The sequence below is a fragment of the Antechinus flavipes genome, chromosome 2, assembly GCF_016432865.1.
Source record: "Antechinus flavipes isolate AdamAnt ecotype Samford, QLD, Australia chromosome 2, AdamAnt_v2, whole genome shotgun sequence".
Classification (NCBI taxonomy): Eukaryota; Metazoa; Chordata; class Mammalia; order Dasyuromorphia; family Dasyuridae; genus Antechinus; species Antechinus flavipes.
In genome coordinates, this window is record NC_067399.1 from 412,309,279 (window position 1) to 412,332,398 (window position 23,120).

The 23,120-nt window shown below is 33.2% G+C and overlaps 1 protein-coding gene across 2 annotated transcripts in view; it reads left to right on the forward strand.

Moving 5' to 3' along the window:
• Nucleotides 1–22,899, forward strand: part of GABRA1 (gamma-aminobutyric acid type A receptor subunit alpha1) — a 64,180-nt gene extending 41,281 nt beyond the window's left edge. For both annotated transcript variants that reach the window (XM_051978845.1, XM_051978846.1), the window contains exons 8-10: nt 10,990–11,142; nt 16,244–16,446; nt 19,955–22,899. In XM_051978845.1, the coding sequence (XP_051834805.1) occupies nt 10,990–11,142; nt 16,244–16,446; nt 19,955–20,266 (668 nt within the window). In that variant the 3' untranslated portion in view covers nt 20,267–22,899. The remainder of the gene's footprint in view (nt 1–10,989; nt 11,143–16,243; nt 16,447–19,954) is intronic.
• Nucleotides 22,900–23,120: the final 221 nt, after the last annotated feature.

The following is a 23,120-nucleotide window of genomic DNA, read 5'->3' on the forward strand; positions in this document are numbered from 1 at the left end:
ATGCAGATGTGAAAGTGATTGGAATAGAAAGGCTGGAGTTTGAGAGTTACCAAAGATCTCTCATCAAATAAATTTGTCTTGGAAAACTGTGGTTATATGTTAAAGACCATGCCTAAATGAAGCGGCAGGTCAATTCTCTGAGAGCCTCCAAAGCTGTGAATCATAACACTTAAAGGAATTGCAAGGCAGCTTCCTTTAGATCTTTGATAATTTGCAGATTAAAAGTATTGTATCTTCTGACTTGACCTGAAGAGTCAAGCTCTTTAATCACAGTGTTTGCTTCTATTCTCAAACCAGATGCATCTTGTCCTTCCTCTTTAGCTTTAACTAATGCCTCTTGTAATGGTGACATGGGGGGACAAAACTGCTGCATGGTTGGTGCTGCCCCTCCCACTCCTCCTCCTCCCTCCACGAATGAAGACAAAGTTGAAGGAGGAAGATCAGGAGATGGGCAAGACCCTAAGGGTGCATGCTTGGGTATAGCTGTGAAAGTAAGAAGCACCACAACCCTTAATCTCATCAGCACTGTCCTTAAGGTACTTAACTCTTTTCCTGCCCAACTGGCCATGCTTTCCACCTGCATTGTCAGTACCACCCGCCTCCTGCTCTTTCTCCTCCTACTTCCTTATCTGGCCATCCACATTAAAAGCTTTCCTTGTTTTAAAACTTGTGGGATTCTTTAAAGCCAATTGTATTACATTGCACATAAGGACTGTTTCCTCAGGAATTGAATCAGGACTCATAGATTTGTAGTATTTAATCAGCTGCTTTCCCACTATTTTCCATGTCTCTGGCACTAATTTTTCTTCCTTAGCCAACCAAAAGTTCACTCTACTAAATTTAAGATCCCAGTGATCTGCTTCTGAGTTATTAATACATCTTTCTTTTCTATTGACCTAACTACACATGCTTCATATATCCCTCAGGGTGGGACAGGCTCTTTTCTTGGTATTTCCACATTTCAGCTGAAAAATAAAAGTGTTTAATTTAGCCCTTAATGCATCTTCCCGCTTTTCTATTTTTGTACTTACCCTATTTCCAGGGGAACTTCTCCACTGAATTCACCAATTGCTTCACTTGAGCTGCTGAGTGTAGGGCCTCACATCTAGAGCCTCATGTCTAATGTCTTACGTTGAGTGCCAAAATGTAGTGTCCTTCTGGACATCCCTATTTTGGCACCAAAATGTCATGTGCTTTTTAGAGTCCCCAAATTGGGGTGGCAAAATATACCATGCAGACTAGCTCTCTGGAGGATCTTGGGACCAGCCTTGGTCTTGGAAGAGGAGTGAAGGAGGCAGGAGACTCATTAAGATGGTCAAAGATGGAGTCCTTCTTTCAAGTCCTCTTAGCCCTTAAATACCATAGTATGATTATATCATTAGAGCACACTTATCATGTGCCAACTAGAGAACCATTATGTCATCACATCATACTGAGCATGTGCTAATTATAGTAGCATTACATCACCATAGCACACTGTGCAAGTGCTAACTATAAGAATCTTGCTATTGATATGTAAATGCCTCTCTTTACAATAAGTATCCCTTGCTTCAAGTAGAACACAGTTGATCACATCCTCTTTAACTTCTCAGGATGGGTGAGAACACCAAAGGGAAGTGGTCATCCCTTCCCTGGCTTCTTAGGAAGGGTGAGAGCACCAATAGAAGGTGGGAGCCAAACCAGACAATGTCAGCAGGTTCCTTCTGGCTTGAAGGGTCTTATACCTTACCCAGAGTTCCCCCACTATTTGCAACCCTTTACAGTTGTGTATTAGATCATAAGGAATTTCAAGCCAGGGTAAAGGGATATGATCATAACAAGGATATCCACTATTATTTCATAGCACTGAAAAATAATGAGATAATAGATATCACTCAAAAAATAAAATGTTCTTGTTTCATGAAGCATAGCTGTGAGCCAAACTGTGAGACATAAAAATGAACTGAGAATGGACACCTAAGGACTGTTTTTTCCCACTACTAAATTGGTTCCTTCATGTTCAGAGTTAATATTTGATTATCAGTTTCAATGGTATTGGAAAAAATCTCAAAAATGTTTGACTCAGCAAACTTCCAAGGTTACCTTGGAGGAGAAAATAGAGTCAGTATTCATGCAGGTGAAAGAAAAATGAAGAAAGAGTGGCATCAAAAAGCTACTTGAAGAACTTGAAACAATTATAGAAAAATGGCAAAGGTCTTTGTGATTAAAAACAGGTGCTCACTTTATCAAGGCTGATGTTTAGAACTGATATTTGGAACCCAAACTTATCTGTGTCAAATTAGTCACAGTCCTGCTTAAAGTTCTTCCTAGAATGCCATAGGCTGTCTCTTCTGCAAATCTGGATGGCAAATCTAAGTGATGGTTGAGGAAACAATCAAAAGCTACAGGAAGAGACCATAAAAATCTTGGAATGCTTGCTTATTTATACAAAAACATGTTGTAAGAGAGCAAAGTATTTCCAATCACCCAGCACTAGATAGCTGTCCTTTACTTCAGTGAAGATGATGGTTATTCCAGTGAGAATGCAATATGTGTGTACACAGCACTCAACACTCCTTAAAATTTATAATTATACAATTACTTATAGTATATATTAAGTATAGTATATATAGTGCAATCTCTGATGTCACTAGTCACCTAGAAGGCAAAGTTGGCAAAGAAGACTTCAACCACTTAGAAAGTGCTCCTGTGGAATAAGATGAAAAATCACAATCACTATAACTGCAACTACAGAAATTTACTCCACAGAACTTGCCACCAAACAAAGGTGACATTGAAACCCCAATGGACAGCCTACTTCTGAGACAGAGGCTGAGCAAGCTAGAAGAAGATATTGCTATGAAAATGCCTTCCTAAAATGAAGAGAAGGGTATATCTGATGCAGAAAGGGAGAGGAGTCAAGAAGAGTCAGATAAAATGATGGACAAATATGATTTGGCCACTCAATTCCAAAAAGAGTCAGACTGAAAAAGAAAATAATGGTGATCAGAAAAAGGATAACATAGACCTCAGAGAAGAAATATCTACCCCAAAGCCTCCTCACCAATCCAGAAAAAGAGAACTATAAAGGCAAACACAGAAAAAAAAAAAAAAGGTTGTTTCACCACCACTTCCTGCTTATGAATGAGGAATAAAGAGACCTGATGATAGATATAATATGTTCACTTTTAAGGAAAAAAATGTGGCTCAAGGACTCCAAAAGATCTTTCCTTAGAAGAGCGAAGAAAACTCTTTGAACAGAAAGAAGCCCTAAAAGATGCTAAGAACAAGCAGGAGCAGAGGCAGAATCTTGGAATAACTCCTTCCCCTTCCCTATGAGTCTGTGGTACTCCTCACCATAGCTTTATTGGTTACACTTCTGATTTTCCTATGTAGGCTTATGTAGATTCTAGCAGTCCTAATTTTGGGAAGATGCTATTATACATTCCTAGCACAGACTCTATGTGCTCCCCTGCCACCTATGAACACCTCCAGACTTTTGGACATTCAGTAGAACCAAGCCTTGCTACTCCTCAACCAGTTCCAGTAGTACAAAATGTATCAATTCAATGGAGGTTTCAACTTCATAGTACATACCTCAGAATGAAGCCATTGTCCATTATGAATCTTATGCATCTATTTGGTCAGTATCTACCCCAGATCCTCTACAGGGACAAAGTTACATTGTTGGGATTCTAATCAATAGAACATCCCTCTGTAGCAGCCATACTTCTCTACATAGTCTCAAACAGCCACATATTAGTAGGAACAGGAATGTCAGACTGTCTACAGTGTGGTATCAATTTATTCTCAAAACATTCCACCAATTGTACAGAGTTACCCACAATCAGGGTTTCAATGTATCCAAGCACAGAGGATATTCACAGTTTATTCATAAGGCAGAGTAATGCCAGCTGTGACTACAATGACTACAATAGTAGCAATAAGGCAATCTCAGGACTTATTATAGTCAGAGTTGTGATAAATAATCTCCTGAACTTTCCACCACCTTAAGCTCCTAAACCAAAATCTATTTGCTTCCCAACTGAAAAATGGTCCAGGATCCAGAAGGAAAGAGCTACTATCACCATGTTATCACAAGGCAAATTCAGTGGGATCCTCCTACCTGGTAAATCTGGCCAGCCTTGAACATGAAGCCAAAATGGACTTGGGAACAGCAATTTGTGATGAAAACATGAAGTCTTTCAAAAAACTGAAAATTTCAGAAACAGATACCTCAAGTGAATTGGCCAAGAAAAGCAAAGGTATGTTCAGGAAGGACATTGTGCAGTGCCTTAATTCTTAACAGAAACCTAACTTCAAAGTGTGGGAGGATAACCAAAGAGGAAACTTTAAACATCTAATTCATAAACTGACTTATAATGTTATGAACAAGGAGTTGAAATACTATTAACAATCTTTTTCGACTTAGAGGGCAATGAATATGTGAGACACAAAACAAAAGACTACATCAAAAAGTACATGCAGAAGTTTGTTACTGTTTACAAACCCAAAGAAGACACAGAGTTAGAATAATAAAATGCGTCAGCAAAGGTGATGTAGAGTGGGAAGACAGAAAGGAAAAAGTTAATTCAGTGAGAGAAAGTTAATTCAGTGAGAGAAACCCATGGGCCCTTCCAATCCATTCCCTACAACTTTGTCAGGCCTATTGCCACTTATGATTCTTGGCACTCAGACTTATGAGCCATGCAAAATAAAGAAAGCATATTCAATTTAAGATAGAACAAGATCACAGGTAATATGTTGTTGGAGTAGGTGGGCCAAGACTTTCAGGGACTTGAGATGGAGGCTACTCCCCTCAATCCCCTACATTTGACCCCCCCCTTCTCTAACTTGGGTCTCCTACTTGATGGAGTTGTTGGCATATTGACCCATGAGCATCCCTTTCTCCCTATGCTATGTGCTGGAGAATCTATATTATAATCAATGTACATGTGAATATACAGAGAAATATTTTTGGGGGATTGCTTTTGTTTTGTTTGGGGATTTATTTATTTTTTTTTTAGACTATGTGTGCTAAGACATGTAAATACTTTATAAGAATGGTTTTCCATCAAACTAATGAAAAGTATTCATAATAATGCAATGGTTTGTTCTGTGTCATGTAAATATTCCAGTGTAGGCTACCTCTGAGATTCTGGTCAACCTCATGCTGATTTTAAGATTGATTTTACTGCTTAAAATCATTTTACTTTATCCAATTTTACTGAATATTTTTCTAAAATTGTTTTTAAAGAGTAAGGCTATCTCATCATGTAAGCCTTACAGAAGAGATAGTGGTAGGTCATCTGAGTGATAATAGATAAAGAAAAAAGAACATAGGAAACTCTTGGTGAATAGCATTAATTTTTTTTCCCTGTAAAATATAATTTAAAATTCTCAAGTAAGAAGATAATGCTAGGGAGAGCTATGGCAGGTTTGAGGAGTGAAAGAACCTAGCATCAGTAAGGTTCCAGTTAAGGTTATATAATATAAATTTGTGGTAGATCAATTGGAATAATTCTGTGGTTTCTCTTCTACATGCAACAACCAAAGAGAAAACTTCAAAAATGTGTTCAAAAATGAAGGTAACAGATGGTAGGAGTCATCCAAGGCTGAGTTTTTGGATGTAATAGGTGATATGATAAGAAGGCCAGGGACTTAAGAGAAAAGGATAGTACAGATTTGAAATCATTCACCAAGTAGTAGTGATGAAGAAAAGAGAAGATAGTGATTAATGTAGGAAAGATAGTCTGGATAGAGATTTGAGATTTTGATCAGAATACAGAATAGTGTTTGGTGATAGAACATAGAGGGAGAGGTAGAAAGCTGGAACATTATGGCCAAATAAGAGGATATCTAGATTCTGGAACATGGTGATGGTATTAAGTGATAACAACACATGTCTATGGTCAAAAGTTGTAGCAAGTCATATCAAATTGTAAAGACTTTGATTACCAGCACTAGTATTGGGCTTTGTATCATTGGCCAACCTGCTTAAATTCAAAAAGGGTCATTATCAACAAGCTCATAGGGCAATATTTATTTTTCATTTAAGACGAGAAAAGCAGAGAAGGAGAGAAATAAATGTTAGATAAGATAGAAGGTTCCTGAGACATCATCATATTGTGCACATCAGGAAACTGAGTTATAGAGAGGGAACAAAATTATGGATCCTTAAAGGTGAATAAAATAACTGTTGTGAGCTTTTTCTTCTCAAAACGCAGCCAGGTGATCAAAGTTCAGATCTTTTATTATCTCCAATATATCCCGGTTAGCTTAGAGGCCTATCTCTCTGCTTGGTTCCAAGAGCTCTTACCACTTTGTCCTTTGCTTCTGCCTCTGCTTTCTTCAGCCTCCAGAGCCAGCACCGCTCTTCATGTCATTCCGGTGAAATCTCGACTTGTAGCTTCTTCACTCTGAAGAACTTCTTCGACTGGCCCATTGAAGCTCTATTTATGCTCAAGAGAGGGATTGTGGGTTTTCTCCCATAGTGCTCTCTGGCCCAAAAAGCTTCAAGGGAGGTGTGAACTCATTGAACTCCAATGAGTAAAGGTGTGAACACAAGCCTTGTATTAATTAGTTCTACTTAGTACCTTGTTTCAGGTTCTGCCCAAAACATCTTCTTGTAAGATTAGATCAACTCTAATTAATTAGCAGTTAGTAAGGATTCCAACATCTCCCCCTTTCTTTTGTTTTTCTGAGGGGGTACACAGAAATCCATCAATATGGGCCAGAACTTTGTAACAGATATACATGTTATACATAAATCCATCAATATGGGAGGCATTACACATAATTTACATAAGCACATAGCAATATAACACAGGCTAGTAGTAATGTAACAACATGAATCAACCTGAAGATTTACACATGTCCATAAGTCCTAGAAATAGTCCATAAGCAATCCATTGTCCATTAGTTCATGTGCCAGGAATCTAATAATTCCTGTAAGCTCTGAAGCCAGCTCAGTCGGTAGAGCATGAGACTCTTAATCTCAGGGTCGTGGGTTCGTGCCCCACGTTGGGCGCCAAAATGTTGGGAGTTCAAATGTGGGGTTCTTGTTCTTCTATAAAATATTATAAAAGTTCTCTCTGGGTGCCTTCCCTGGAATCAGGATTTTGTCGGTCCCTGTTCGGGCGCCAAAATGTTGTGAGCTTTTTCTTCTCAAAACGCAGCCAGGTGATCAAAGTTCAGATCTTTTATTATCTCCAATATATCCCGGTTAGCTTAGAGGCCTATCTCTCTGCTTGGTTCCAAGAGCTCTTGCCACTTTGTCCTTTGCTTCTGCCTCTGCTTTCTTCAGCCTCCAGAGCCAGCACCGCTCTTCATGTCATTCCAGTGAAATCTCGACTTGTAGCTTCTTCACTCTGAAGAACTTCTTCGACTGGCCCATTGAAGCTCTATTTATGCTCAAGAGAGGGATTGTGGGTTTTCTCCCATAGTGCTCTCTGGCCCAAAAAGCTTCAAGGGAGGTGTGAACTCATTGAACTCCAATGAGTAAAGGTGTGAACACAAGCCTTGTATTAATTAGTTCTACTTAGTACCTTGTTTCAGGTTCTGCCCAAAATATCTTCTTGTAAGATTAGATCAACTCTAATTAGTTAGCAGTTAGTAAGGATTCCAACAAATAACTATCTAAAATATTTAAGCAAGGACATATTCACATGATCCAATGGGGAAATATCAAATCACAAACTTCCCCTAGTCCCAAACTCATACTGGATAGAATGCTGAACTTGGAGTCAGGAAGTTCTGAATTCAAATATTGCTTCAGATAGGTACTATCTGTGTGACTGTAAGCAATATCTCTTAACCTTAGCATTTTTTTTTCACATGTAAAACAAGGATAATATTAGTTTCTACTTATTGTATTGTGAAGATATTGTGAAGGCCAACAAAATCAAATATGTAAAGCATCTTGCAAACCTCAAAATCCTATATAAATACAAGCTTCCTTTAACTCTACTATTACTAGTGGCAATGGCAGTAGCAACTGCAGCAGTAGTAGTCATTATCACTATTGTTATTATAGTATATTGAAAGCCATATTACTCTTCTCCAACAGTAGAAGTTTTAAAGCAATGAAGTCTTTGAGAATTATAGTCATCAAAGACTATTACAAGAATTACAGTAATACTTAAGTGATTCTAATGTGAAATATTATAGAAAGGAAGACTGACCTTTCTAACACTTAACTTTGATAAGAATTATTGATGTATCTTTTCTCACTGTATCAGAGTTCATTAATTAAATAACCATTAAATGCAGTGAAAAAGATAAAAAGTGAATTTTTTTTTCTAAAATGTATCTTTTCTTCTTCCATACAACTTCCTTGAGTGCAGGGACATACTCATTTGTCTATTTTCTTAGCACTTACCACAATACCTGGACCATAGTAAATCACATAACAAAAATTTACTTTTTCACGTATTTTCTATCAAACTAGTGAAAAGTGTTCATAATAATGCAATAGAGACAAACTACCAGGTAAAGAAGAAAAGGCATCTTTCACTTTCATGTCAAAATTAGTTTTTATTTAAAACTCTTCTAGAATTTTTGAGTTAATAAAAAAAGAGTATGGCAAAAAGTTGAATTTAAAATGACTTAGAATTTTCAAAAGATCACATTTGTTACTACAATCCTATTGAAGACAAATGAATATTTGAAAGACTCAAAGCTGCATTTAGATGGAAATCATTTGCCACTTGCAAAGTAGTGTCTTGCCCCAAAAAGCAGCACTCTTTGTGCTCAATATGTATTATATTTTTCTTTCTATATGCGGAGTGCATCAGCTGAGGGAACAGATTTCTAAATAGGACTTCTTTCTGGCCAGTTATTTAGTGCAAATATTGAAGTGCAAAATACAAAAACGGAAGAAAAATGGTCCAGTTTCCATTCTTATCATGAGACAACTGTAAGATATGGCTTCTACTTTGTACAGGAAGAATATAAATTTCTTAGGAGCAACTATTGCTTCATTTTTTTTTCTTTCAATCCAAAGTATTTACAAAATGTCTTATATGTAGTAAATACATAATCAAAGCTTGATGAATAAATGAATAAGTGACTGAGACTTTCTTAAGTATCCAGTACTCTTAGCTTATAAGGCAATGGACATCAGAGCTGGATATGAGAAAACATTTAGTTATAATCTCTCATTTTACAAAGGAAATGGAAACCCAAATCTTGACTAAAGCTATAGAAATAATGGTAGAGTTAGGAAAAGTGTCTTATTTCTCAGATATGTACTATAGTCTGTTGTATCTCTTTTGTGATAAAACAATATTACGGTTCACTGAAAATTGCAAAATCATTTAACTAGAATTTTGATTTAATATTTAATCACCAAAGAAGATAATATTTAAACTTTTGACCTCATATATAAAGCACAATATAGGCAGCCTCAAACATTTCTGGTGGAACTATTTTTGCTGAATAAGTAAATACCATGAATTTAATACATGCTTACTATATAAACACAATGAACATCTCCCAGACTGATTTTCATACCTTCAGTGCTTTTGATGCTGTTAGAAGCAACAGTTTATCCAATATGATGATAAGTATGGTACCATCTTTGAGACTTTATAAAAAATAAATAAAAAATAAAGATTTAGAAAAGAAATGTGGAAAAATTATAAAATAAAAACAATTTGATCATGTTTCTAAGTGAAAAATATTCCCCCAATATTTGGTTGTATCTTTACCTACTTAAAATGATGGAATCTGCCAAGTGTACAAAAGCCTTATTATCTTTGGAGCTTGAAAAAAATGATTCATTTAAACCAGCTCTTAGGTTGAGCATATTCACACTATCCAAAGCCACAATAAAATTAAAAGCACAATACTTAAGATACTACATAGAATCCCCAAACTGAAACCCTTATACAGAACATAAATTGCAATTCCTTGGTTTTCAGATTTAGAAAGTAGGGCTCAGAGAAGCGAATTAACTTGACAGAGATGACATAGCTGGTAAGTAGAAGAAAGATATTTTTTAGGACCTATAAATTTTTAGCTTTCCAAAGTAGTATGATCTGTATTACTGTCTTAGCCTATGTTCTGATCTGTAATAAACCATAAGACCACTTTTCTGCTCTGGAACTGAGAGGAGAATCTGTTAATTAAACATAGCTTTTAGATTCTGAAGCAAATATCAAAAACTAAAGTATGGGAAAAACTCTCCTGCAATTTGTTTTTTATAGCATCATATGTTTCTGTTTCTACTGTTTTGCAGAGTTAGCTTCTTGAGTGCAATGTTCATCTTATTTTTGTCTTTGTAATCTCATGACAATTACAGACATATGATAAGTGCTTTATAAATGCTTATTTAATTAAACTTCCTTCCATAAAAAATTAAATTTTATCTTGGAATTAATTTTTGTGAACATGATATCAAAAATTATATCTAAAAATCAATTTATATTGTAATGCAAGTCAAGTGATTTGTCAATTGATAGGAGCCATAGAATCATAAATTTTAAATTTTGAATGGAACCTTGATGATCATTATTACATACCTCTCCCTACTCCAATTCATAGTTCACATGGTAGAGTGATTAGAGCCGTAGATTTGGAATTATAGAGTCTAGGTTTGAGTCTTAATTCAGATATTTTTTTTTTTTTTACCTTGTGATTTTCAGCAAATCATTCCTTTCTAGGACTCATTTTCCTCATTTATAAACAAGAGAGCTCTATTAGCCTATAAAATCTTTCTCAGCTCTAAATTCAGCTACATGATGGAATATGTTGATGAATAACTCAAAAGTTTTTGCTGTAGGGTTAAATTATGCTATTTGAGAGACTTTAATGACATTTGTTATATCAATCTAATATATTGACAGAAATTTTGTTGTGTTCCATAGAGGTTTTATTTCAAGATGAACAGAATTTTCCAGAATGTACTAGTATTATCAGGATTTGCTCTTGGTGAATCTCAGAGGGGAAAAAAAAAAACATTTTCTAGGACAAATCATAACTTATGATTTCCTTTTTATTGGTTTCTAGGAGAATATGTTGTTATGACCACCCATTTCCACTTGAAGAGAAAGATTGGTTACTTTGTTATTCAAACATATTTACCCTGTATAATGACAGTTATCCTCTCCCAAGTTTCATTTTGGCTCAACCGAGAGTCAGTTCCAGCAAGAACTGTATTTGGTAAGTGAAAAATGAGTATTTCCATTTCAATCACATGTATCTAGAGAAAGGGAGTGAGGGAGGAAAGTAATGTTGTTATCTTGATATCAAAAGTATGTTCAATCATTTAATAAAAATAGAAAAAAGCCTGTAAAAATAGGAATTTGACAACAGATAGAGATAGACAATATTTGTTCACATCACCCAAGGAGTGTTGCTTTTAAAAATAACCGCAAGGCCCTTTTGAATAACAAGAGAGCTCTATTAGCCTATAAAATTTTATAAACAAGAGAGCTCTATTAGCCTATAAAATCTTTCTCAGCTCTAATAGAATTAATATTCTATTAATATTAATTAATATTAATATTAATTAGAAGTAAATAATGATTTTAATAACAACATGATTTTAATATGTAATATATAAACATATTTAGAAAAAATATGCAAAATAACATCTTTATACTTGAACAAAGAAATTTCATGATTAATAGGGGATTTTTAAAAAACATAAAATGCCCATAATATCATATTATGATTAAAATACTTCAAGAATTAACATATAAATATTATTGCATTTTACATTATTGTCAATTTTCAAAACATTTTCATCAGGAATCCTTCCTTTTTGGAAGTTGTTACTAGAGAAATGGGGCAAAAGATATTGTGATGGGAGGAACTGGTTGCACAAAGGACAGTCCAACTGTGGATTCAATTGGACTAGGAAAGAAAATAGTCTGTCTCCCAGTTGGTTCATCCCACATTTGTATAATGTTTAGAAGAAAATGACTGGGAGAGAACAATGATGATGAGATTCTAGTTGTGTTAACCCTGGGATGGATAAAGATATAGGACAATATTATATAGAGAACAATGAGGTTCAGTTTCCATGTAGAAATAATTCTCAACACTTTTTTTTTTTTTTTTTTTTTTTTTTTTTTTTTTTTTTTTTTTTTTTTGCCGAGACAATTGGGTTAAGTGACTTGTCCAGGGTCACACAGCTGAGTGTTAATTGTCTGAGACCAGAGTTGACCTCAGGTCCTCCTGACTTCAGGGCTGGTGCTCTATCCACTGTCCCACCTAGCTGCTCCAGAAGTAATTCTCAAAGCAGAAATGCACCTTACTAGATATTGACATACTGGAGATAACTCTCTAGGTATCCTGGCATAGTTATAGTTTTGAATTTGACATCACTTTAATCTTTAGTTACTCTCAATAACCCTGTAAAGAAAACAGATCAAAGGTTATAAGATTCATTTTATAAATAAAGAAATGAAAGTAAAAGTTAGGTCAGTAATATAAGTCCAAATTCATACAAGTAGTAAGTAATAGAGCAAGTCTTAGGATCCTAAGATTAGAACTGGAAGGCCATTTTTCAGATGAAGAAAGTGACTTGTTCTGGTGTTAAATCTATGAACTCACCTTGAATGCCTTAGTGCCAATTTAATTATGATTGCCTCAGATTCCACAAAAATATATATAAAAAGCCAAAACATTACATTTTAAATGTTCTCATACTATGGGAGTTGGAAGCATATTAAAATATGTACAGATCTCTTTTCACATATCATGACTTATAGGGAAATTATTTCCTTTTAAGGATCCTATCATTTCTAATTCCAGTATCCAGTTTCTCCTCATAGTGGAGAATCAGGTCCTTGATAATAAGTATAAACTTCATGACCAAAGTAATAGAAGTGGAGTAAAAATTACCTGTTTTAACAATACTTATGAGCTGTATGATGCTCAGCAAGTACCTTAAAGTTGATATCTTTCAGTTTCCTCAAGGGCTTTGGGAAGATAAAATAACATTTGCAAAATGCTTTGCAAACCTTTAAGTACTGTAAAATGCTAGATGCCACTATTGTTTTCTTGGTCAGCTGTTCAAGCTTTTCTTTTAACACATACTCTTTGTTATCTTCTGTTATGTAACTAGCACTTTAGCTGCTTATCAGAGTTGAAGACAAAGCCATAAAAGATATATTGAATCAGGACATTTTGCTCATTAGTGATTTCAAAAGCCAGAGTACCAAGCATATTTGGGTCTGGAGGGGGGGGGGGGAGTTGTAAATTGTGTGTGTGCACATGCATGCATGCAGTGTGTGTGCGTATATTTTATAAGTGAAATTGTACAGGCAACTTTGAGAACAAAAATTGCCTGCAAAAGTAATTTCCCTCCTTGCTTTGGAGAGAATTCCCTTGTTTTGCAAAGTATCTTACAAGTAGCAAGCCTTGGTCACAATGCTTTCCAAAGGCCTTTTCTCTGACTGACTGACATGCCCTTTTGATAATTATAACGATATTGGAAACCTAGATGTGATCAAGGTTTTCCAAGCTTTAAGATGCATTTTTTTCAAATGTTTTGCTTTTAACAAAATCTCAAATACTTTTTTTTTTCCTGAGACCTTTATACCTTTAACATTTACCTAGTTAATATGTTTTTGATCTTTTTAGCTCGGACTCAGTATATTATTTTAAACTGGGCCCTGACTGAAGGATTGTGGACTATGCAATAAAAATCTCTTAAGTTTTGCAACTAAAATTATGTAAACTTATATTTTATAAATTTGTGAATAATTATTAAAATGATTTAAGAACTCTTAAATAAAATTTAAATATAAATGAAAGCAGTCTGTTATGTCTGCTATGAACTAAAATCAAACTATTATCATGTACATGTATTCTATAAATATGAAATAATCCATAACCTCAAAAAATTACATTACATTAGGAAAGACAAAATGTTTATCTGTCATTATGTATAAATGAGACACATGCCCTTTATATATAAATGTCTATACAAGCATGTATTTCTTCCATATCCTGCTTTCATTTTATATGCATATATGCATGGAAGGAAGGGGAACCACTATCTCCTAGGAGATTTAAGAAGTTGGTTCATAATCATGGTATCTAAATGAAGTATTTCTTTTTATTTTACTTTTAATAGTGTTTTATTTTCCCAAATGTATGCAAAGCTGGTTTTCAACATTCTCCTTTGCAAAATCTTGTGTTCCAATTTTTTCTCTCTCTCCTACTCCCTCCCCTCTACTCAAGACAGCAAGCAATCCAAGATAAGTTAAACTTGTGCAATTCTTCTAAACATATTTCCATATTCACCATGCTGCATAAAAATATCAGATCAAAAAGAAAAAAAATGTAAGAAATGAAAAACAAAGAAGCAACAACAGCAACAAAAGGTCAAAATGCTATACTTTGATTCACATTCAGTCTCTATATTTCTTTCTCTGGATGTGGATGGTACTTTCCATCACAAGTCTATTGTAATTGCTTTGAATCACCTCACTGTTGAAAAGATCCAGGTCTCACAGTTGATCATCATATAACCTTGCTATTATTGGGTACAATGTTCTGCTCACTTCACTCAGCATCAGTTCATGTAAGTCTTTACAGGCTTTCTTAAATCAGCCTGTCCATTACTAAATGCATTAATTTTACATTGCTTATGGTACAGTGAGACAAAGCACTCTGCATATAAACAACAAAAACTGATTATAAGATATGAATAGTTATAATGATAGCTGATAAATTTAAAAAAAAAAACATTGTAATTGAAAAAAATATTTAGTGAAATGGACTACTTTCCCTGGATTTTAAAAAGACTTCAATGCCCAAGTCATTACATTTACTTTAACTATAGTTATAAGGATCATCTCTCTAGAATTATAAGAAACCTTAAAGGTCTTCTGGTTCAAATCATTCTTCTTATAAATGAAGAACAAGAGGTCCAGAAAAGTTCAGTGACATTCCTATCACTTCTGTATGCTATAAGTTAACATCCAAGTTCCAATAGTAATAACTAATGGTTTTCCTTCTTAAATCACTGCTATTCCTTAGAAATCTTAATAGTTACCATTAAGGGGTTTTAAGTTAATGGAACATGAATAAGTTTCTATTTTTTCCACTTGTGAGATACTTTATGGAAAAAAGTCATATGAACTTAAAGTGCTACATAAATGGAAACCATTATTATTAAGTCAGTTTTTTATGTGCATTTTTGGAATATGGAATAAAGATTGGTTAAAGGGTAATTATTTCCATATATACATACATACATATGCATATATTTTAAAAAGGCCTTGGGGGAAGTGAAAAAAGAGGATGGTCAGAAAAGTGAAACCTCTTTCATGATATGAACTAAACCAGAAATACATGGATTATGCTTAAAAGGAAAATTTAAAAAGTTAGTTTGAATATTTATTAGATGCTTAGTATTGATTCAACTTAGAAAGTATTTACTGAGCTCCTCTTTGCCATCTAAAATTTTTGAAATTAAAAAATTAGAGGGTAGACATCTATCCTCAATGTAACTTGCATTGTTCCAATTTTGAGACCAATATGATGTGGGTTACAAGAAAGAAAAGCTAGAAAGTCACAGAAAATGTGTGCTGCTTTTAAATATAATGATGATTAAGTGATCATTAAATGATCATGAGATGTTCAATTGATCAAGTGAAAGACAGTTACTGCAATTAAGATGATTCAAAACAATTTCAAAGGACCAAGGAGGAAAAAAAAAGATCTATTCCCTCCAAAGACAGTATTGATCAACTCTGAGTACAGATTTAAAAACTCTTTTAGAACACTCATTTTTTTTCCTTATGAAAAAATCATGTTTGTCATGACGTTATATGTGTAATTGATGTCATTTTCCTTCTCAAGAATTGTAGGATGGGTGAAGAGAAGGAAAGAATTTGGAACTAAAATTTTAAAAATAAATGAAATTGGGAAAATCAAATAAATGAAAACATATTTTAAAAATAGTCTATATCACAAATTTCTGTGTGTACTTCAAGAGATTTCCATGTGACTTTGAAAACAGAGAACACATGTGATTTATGCAAAATTGTACAGAAAGTAAAACACACACACACAAAAAAAACCTGAATGGGTTCTAAATCTGTATCGTCTTACTCCAAACTTGAAGCAGGATTAAATCAATATTCATTCAATCTACAATCCACCTTCACTAAAACAGAAAAAAAGAGAAAATACATTTTCATTCTATAAACCCTTTATTTTTTTTTTAAATTTCCCTTCTCTAACAGATTAATATTCTTAATCCTTTTGCATTTTTTGTGTATGTTTTTTTTTTCCCCTCTAGGAGTGACAACTGTCCTTACTATGACCACCCTGAGTATCAGTGCCAGAAATTCTCTTCCCAAAGTGGCCTATGCCACAGCTATGGATTGGTTTATTGCAGTGTGTTATGCCTTTGTATTTTCAGCACTGATTGAATTTGCCACTGTCAATTATTTTACCAAGAGGGGTTATGCTTGGGATGGAAAAAGTGTTGTTCCTGAAAAGGTAAAGATCTTTATTGGTTACTACAGAGCATGACTTTTTTTTTTTTTTTGTGAGTCTCTGAAAGTTAATCAGAGCATGCTTCCCTCAATCATTTAGAATGAAAAGAATTCTTACCTTCATTGAGGGGCCATGTCAAAGGGTCAAACCAAGAAGTATTTAAATATCTTTTATGTGTTACATAATATGGTGGGCATTGACCAAGTTGATTCATCCATTTAATCAACCCTTTAAAATATATTTACTATGCACATATGCTTTGCTAAATGCTAAGGGATAAAGTAATTTAGTAAGGTAGTAAGGTAAGATAATAAAGTAATCTATTTGGCTCCTAACTTTTAGGACTTTGTAGTCTATATATCATTTAGAAATTTTCTTAATATCTATGAATCTCAGTATCTTTACTTGTAAAATATGATATTTATAATATAAGGCCTTAAGATCCCTTTAAATCTTAGATCTTGGAATTTCAAAGGTAAGATAAAATATGTAATATGGTATGTGGCATATTTAAAATGTCATAGAAAGATCAATTGAAGAAACTTAATTGGTCTTTAGCCTGATGAAGGGGAAAAAGAGAAGAACATGATGGGTGTCATCAAATATTTGAAAAGTAATTTTCCTAAAAGGAATTAGGTTTTTTTCCATTGTTTTATTCTCAGGAGCTAGAATCAGAAAGAATGGATCCAAGTTGTAAGGTCAAAATCAGGATTCGTGTCAGTAAAAAAACAAATAATAATAATAATTACAGATGTCAAAAATAAAATTGTTTCTGCAAGTGATAAGTTCTCTTACTTCAGAAGCTCCTTTAATTAAACATCATGATCACTTTTATAAGGAGATTCTAACATTATAACATGAATGCATTATATTGTAAGGCCTCTAAAGTAATTACCAAGTCCAAACTTCTGGAATTTTATGCATTATAGGATTCAGTAAAATGAATATTATATAACATGTAAGTAGAAAACTAAATAATGTTGGTATGAGTTCAAAGGAAAGAGAAAAATCATGTTTGGCTTGAGGAATGGATAACTGAAAATTAGAGATAGTATCTGGATAGAAGTGGCATTGATCTTGATTTTAAGAAAGAGTTTAATTTCAAGAGAAAGAAATGGGGGATGGAATTATTCCTGGAATTATAGGTATAGGGAAAAGAGAGGAATACTGAGGTTGGAGAAGAGAAACAAAATCCACAGAGTAAACCTTTGCATAAATGATAGTTTCAATATTGAATGTTAAAGCTTTGTGTAAATTGCCTCAAATTATTAATGAATGAACTAATTCATCACTTATTTGTATACTAAACTGATTCAGGCTAAAATTTTTGTAACATAGAGTTCTAGCCTTTAGATTGCTATTTGGCTTCCATATTAATTTAAAAAATTGATTGAATAGTTGACATTTCTAATTTACAAAGATAAGTCATTTCTATCAAAACCCAAACTTTTTTCCATAGTATTGTTATACATTTACAAATGATTTTCTCCTTTATCTTCTGAGGTAAACTGATTAGTCTAGGGTTTGTTTTTAAAACATAAAAAAATCCATCTCTGTCAAAGATTGAAATTGTAAAAACATGAATTCTATAATATTTGGGAGGGGGGGATAAAGGTTTTTTTTTTTTTTTTGAATTTTGGATTAAAATGTTAGGATTTTTAGGATTTGGGGAAAAAAAAAAAACTTTGAGATCTCCAAATGAAAGATTCCTCCTACAATATGTTTGACAGATGGTTATCCAGTTCCTGTTTGAACACTTCCATAGGCTTCTTGGCCTAATTCCATATTATCTGAGTAAGTTTTGTTAGACAAGGTCTACTTTTAGTTAATATAATCTATCATGTAATTATCTTATATTATCAATACTCCATGAGTTCTTTTTATTATTTCAAATGTTCTAAATGAAAATTTAATTTTAGAAAACAATGATAATCATTGTCTTTAAAAGTATCCCTAAAACATATATTCTTCATTTATTCAATTTTAAATATAGTTATATATTATATTGAAGAGAACATATTTTATTTGAATATTCATTTGACAATAACAAAAAAAAATTGTTGGAACTATGACACTGTATTTAACCTGACTGAATCTCCAAATCCTGATATGTGCAGTTTTAAAAAGCAAGGGAACTGGCATTTGTTAAACACTTGTTATGTGCCAGAGTTTGTGTTACGCACCTTACAAATATGTCATGTGATCTTAAAACAGCCCTGCAAGGTAGGCTTTGTTATTATGCCCATTTTAAAAAAAAATAGTTGAAGGAACCAAGATAGGATGACTTGAATTGACTTTTCAAAGCTATTAAATGACTGAGGCTATATTTGAATTCAGGTCTTCTGTTTTTAGGCCCGAAGTTCTATCTACTGTGCCAACTACTTGCCTCTAAAGAAAAGAGAGGGAACACAGAGTATCCCCACCAACACTAAGTGTGTGTGTGTGTGTGTGTGTGTGTGTGTGTGTGTGTACATATATATATATATATACACACACACACATATATACATATTATATCATATTGAGTGAATATAAGACTTTCTCATTTAAGATGTAATTCCCCCTCCTATAGTTTATTAAACAATGATACCAGTTTTTTAGTGACAAAACAATTTCAGTAAAGAAACTGAGATTTTCAGATAATTGCCAAATATTTAGCAATATTCTATCTATTTTATTCTATGGCTAGCATGACAAAACATTAGAAAGAATTTAAATTTGAATTTCATCATGAGAAAATGAAACTGGAGGTAGGTGAGATTCAAGTAATTTGTTAAAATATAGGAATAGTTTGTCTTGTAGAACATGGCAGAAATTTTGGAAACAATGCTGAATTCTACTTAAATAGACAAATTTAAACAAGCCATACAGGTGCACAAAGAAATATACAGCTACTTATTTTAGTGTGGATAAAAGAAAATCAAGTAAGATTTCAATGCTTCAAATTATTCAGATCATGATACTTCCATTCCCACTCTTCCTTTGTACATGATCATAATACATTCCTTTCCTCTACAGAATTTCACTCCAATGTACTATGGATTGAACTTTTTCTGTTATCTTTTGCCATTTCATGCATAACAGCGGAATACAAAAAATTATAGTAGTTAAACTCTTGCCATGTGATAAACACATATACTCTTTCGTGCATTTTTTTTATATCTTTGACACTGTTTCTCCTTTAGAATTATGCAGGTATAATGTGGTAAGCATTTTTTGGACCCCATGGCATAAAAATTTCAGTTCTTTAGAGATTGTAGCAATTTTGAGATAAACAAGTCACAATATACTGCTAACAAGAGTCATCATTACTTTGAAAGCTAGAATTAGTACTTAGTCTTTCTTAAGCTTGAAAACAGAGTAAAGTCTGGGCAGTTTGAACTTGCATTCCTTAAATATTAAGTCAAATCACTGCTTTGCAAGAGTGATTTATGGGTTATTAAGATTGACTTAGTCTATGTTGTTTTGTAAAAAAAAAATACTAAAAAGAATGTTTTCCTCTTTTCTCTAGCCAAAGAAAGTAAAGGATCCTCTGATTAAGAAAAACAATACTTATGCTGCCACAGCAACAAGCTATACTCCTAACATCGCTCGGGGGGATCCTGGGTTAGCCACCATTGCCAAAAGTGCAACAATAGAACCCAAAGAAGTCAAACCTGAAGCAAAACCACCAGAACCCAAGAAAACTTTTAATAGTGTAAGTAAAATTGACCGACTGTCAAGAATAGCTTTCCCATTGCTTTTTGGAATCTTTAATTTAGTCTACTGGGCTACATATTTAAACAGAGAGCCTCAGCTTAAAGCCCCCAACCCACATCAATAGTCACTTTAAATTGTATAGTCTTGTTCAATCTTTCCACACTGGGAATTGCCTTCCGTTCTCAACACAGTAATTCCCATTTACTTCATTGCCTCTGTCTTAAAGAAACTGAAGGTTTCCTTATTTTAAAAATAAATCATAACAGAACAAGAAACCCTGTATGTTAAATGCAAAGCAGTATGGTTAACACACCTGGGAAACTGGATTTTGAGTGAGGAAGTGAAAAAATCCCAACAAGATAGTGGTAAAAGAGAAAAAAGGAGAGAGAGAGAGAGCGAGCGCACAAAGAGCACAAATGGAGGGAAAATGAAAGGAGTAAAGAAAAATACTCAACAAACTCACCAAATTGTAGGTAGATATTATATTACCAAATTCCCTAACAGAAATGCTACATATGTCAAAATATTTTTATGCAAAAGGCTTAAAAAAAGTTTTTTAAAAGCAAAAAAAAAATCTTACTTCCTTATTGCATATACTATATAATGCATTTACTCTTCTGTTCATTGAAATGATGAAAGGATTTGATTTTTGTTTTCCAAGTTCTGAGTAATATTACTTATGCTAATTCTATTTTAACATCCCCCAAGCTTATTGTTATAGAGGTAAATACTATTTTAAGATATATGAAAATTTCATATTCTAAGGTGCATTGATGAATGCTTCAAACTGTAATTTCTTGTCATTGTTGTTTTTAGCAAGCAGTCTACATGAGTCATTGTCTGAATAGCAAACTCAATAGAGTGTAAAAAAAAAAAAAGTCTTCCCTTTAAAAAAAAAAAAATAATCCCAGTAGAACCCAGGTCCTAAAAGAGGTTGCTTCTTGTCTTGAAAATGTTTTAAGAGGGGGCGAAAAAATGTATTTTGCAAGCTCTAGATATGTTGAATGTATTATTTTCTATAACAGTACATTAAAAGCTTTAGATTGAAATTTATGACTAGCAGACAAAAACAAAATAGAGTATTTAATATCTGTAAATAAGTGGCATGAAATTGTACATTTTTTTTTTACTTTTTTAAAGTTATGTTCTTAAAATACTGTGCAGGGCTCACTTCTGTTAGATCTTAATATATTGTTACATTCTGTGGAAACATATTTAGAGCCTGCATATAAAAGATTAGGAATCAATAAAAGCATAAAAGATGAAGATATTGGGTGGAATTATACAGATGGAGAGAAAGCTGGCAATTTCAAAAATACCTGATGCAGAGTAGTAAGTAAATTGCTCTCTGATCCAGTTATAGAGAAATATTCAAATTAGGCTACTGTGTGGTAGAGAAAATACTTAAAAAAAAAAAAAAGTTCCAGCTAGAAAATCATCTGTATATCACTGCTATATTTGCTGATACATAACTGTTATAATAAGCAATGTAATATATGTAGCATTCAATACAAAACAAACATCATACACAAAAGAATGTACAGAAAATAGATTTTATTGAGTAAACTTACTACATTTCATTTTTACTGTAGCAATATCTTTGTAGGAATACTACGTAAGGGCTTTAAATATACAATATTCATTTTGCAGGTATACTATTTGTTATTCCCTAGAAAATAATTCTAGTCAGTTTCATTACTGTTGACAAGTTTTAGAAATAAACATTTAAGTAGCAGGTATTTTTGAAGTGCTATGTTTGACTGAAAAGAGTTTTTAACATATTTAATTTAGTAATCCAAAATTCATGAGACATGTTCTGAATACATTTAAAATACCACCACATGAAACTTTAGCAGAAATTTTCAGTGACACAGTTGAGTTTCAGTCATAAATGTGGGGCAACATTTGATTAAGTCTTTTCTCTAAAAGCTTGTCTTCAATAATAAGAAAAAAATTACTAGTATGTGTGTATGTGTATATAGATGTATATCTACACCTATATATGATATATAGGTATATATCTACACATATTACACATACATAAATACACATATATTCACACAAAGGGAATGTTCAACTTACACAAGATTTAGTGCTACCTAAATTTGAGGCACTAATGCGAAGTTGACCCAAGGATGTCTCATGTTCTACTATCATGTGTAGATATATGTACTAAAAAACAAAATAAAATATGGCTCGTTAACTTCTCTGTATTTGTTTATCTTGTTTTGTTTTGTTTGGGACTTTTTGGGTGTTCAACTACTGTGTTAATTTAGAGAGTTTTATGCTCCAAGTTACAGCTAACTACTTTTGGTCTGCATTTTGCACAATAGATATGGATATTAATTAAGTTGTCTGCTTTTTGCTATGCAACGATGGCATTATATGACATCTTTGTTTGTTAGTATATGTGGGTAGTATTTTATTGTATGAATTGATTGCACAGTTTATTGAAGACCAGATATTTTATGTAGCTTTTCTACAGTGCTTTGCTAAACCATGTAATTCTAGTAAGTCTTCCTTGATTATAATGGTACACTCTTATAGAGGACAGTTCTTGTTTACTCCTGGGATAATTTTAATGATGACATTGAATGTTTATTGCACCTCAGTGCAGTGATGTGGCAATAAAACCTAAAACTAATAGAGGTTGTTTATGGCAGACGCATGCATTGCTTTACAGAGTTTAGCAAAAGCTCTTTATGTCAGGCTGTAATTCTATTAAAACAATAAAGCTAAAATTATTCAATAACAAAATGCAATTGTTTACTTTGATTTCTTTTGCTCTTACTTGCTCCTCTAATGTTAACAAGACACTCTCATTTTTTTGTGTGTTTGGGGGATCCAAAGACAAAAATACTTATCCTCAGGAAGCATACATTCTATTGATTGCTTCCACCTCTTAACAATTACTAAAATTATTTAAGTACATAAGTTCATAGGATAATAAGCTTAGATGTAGAAAAGATTTTTGAAGT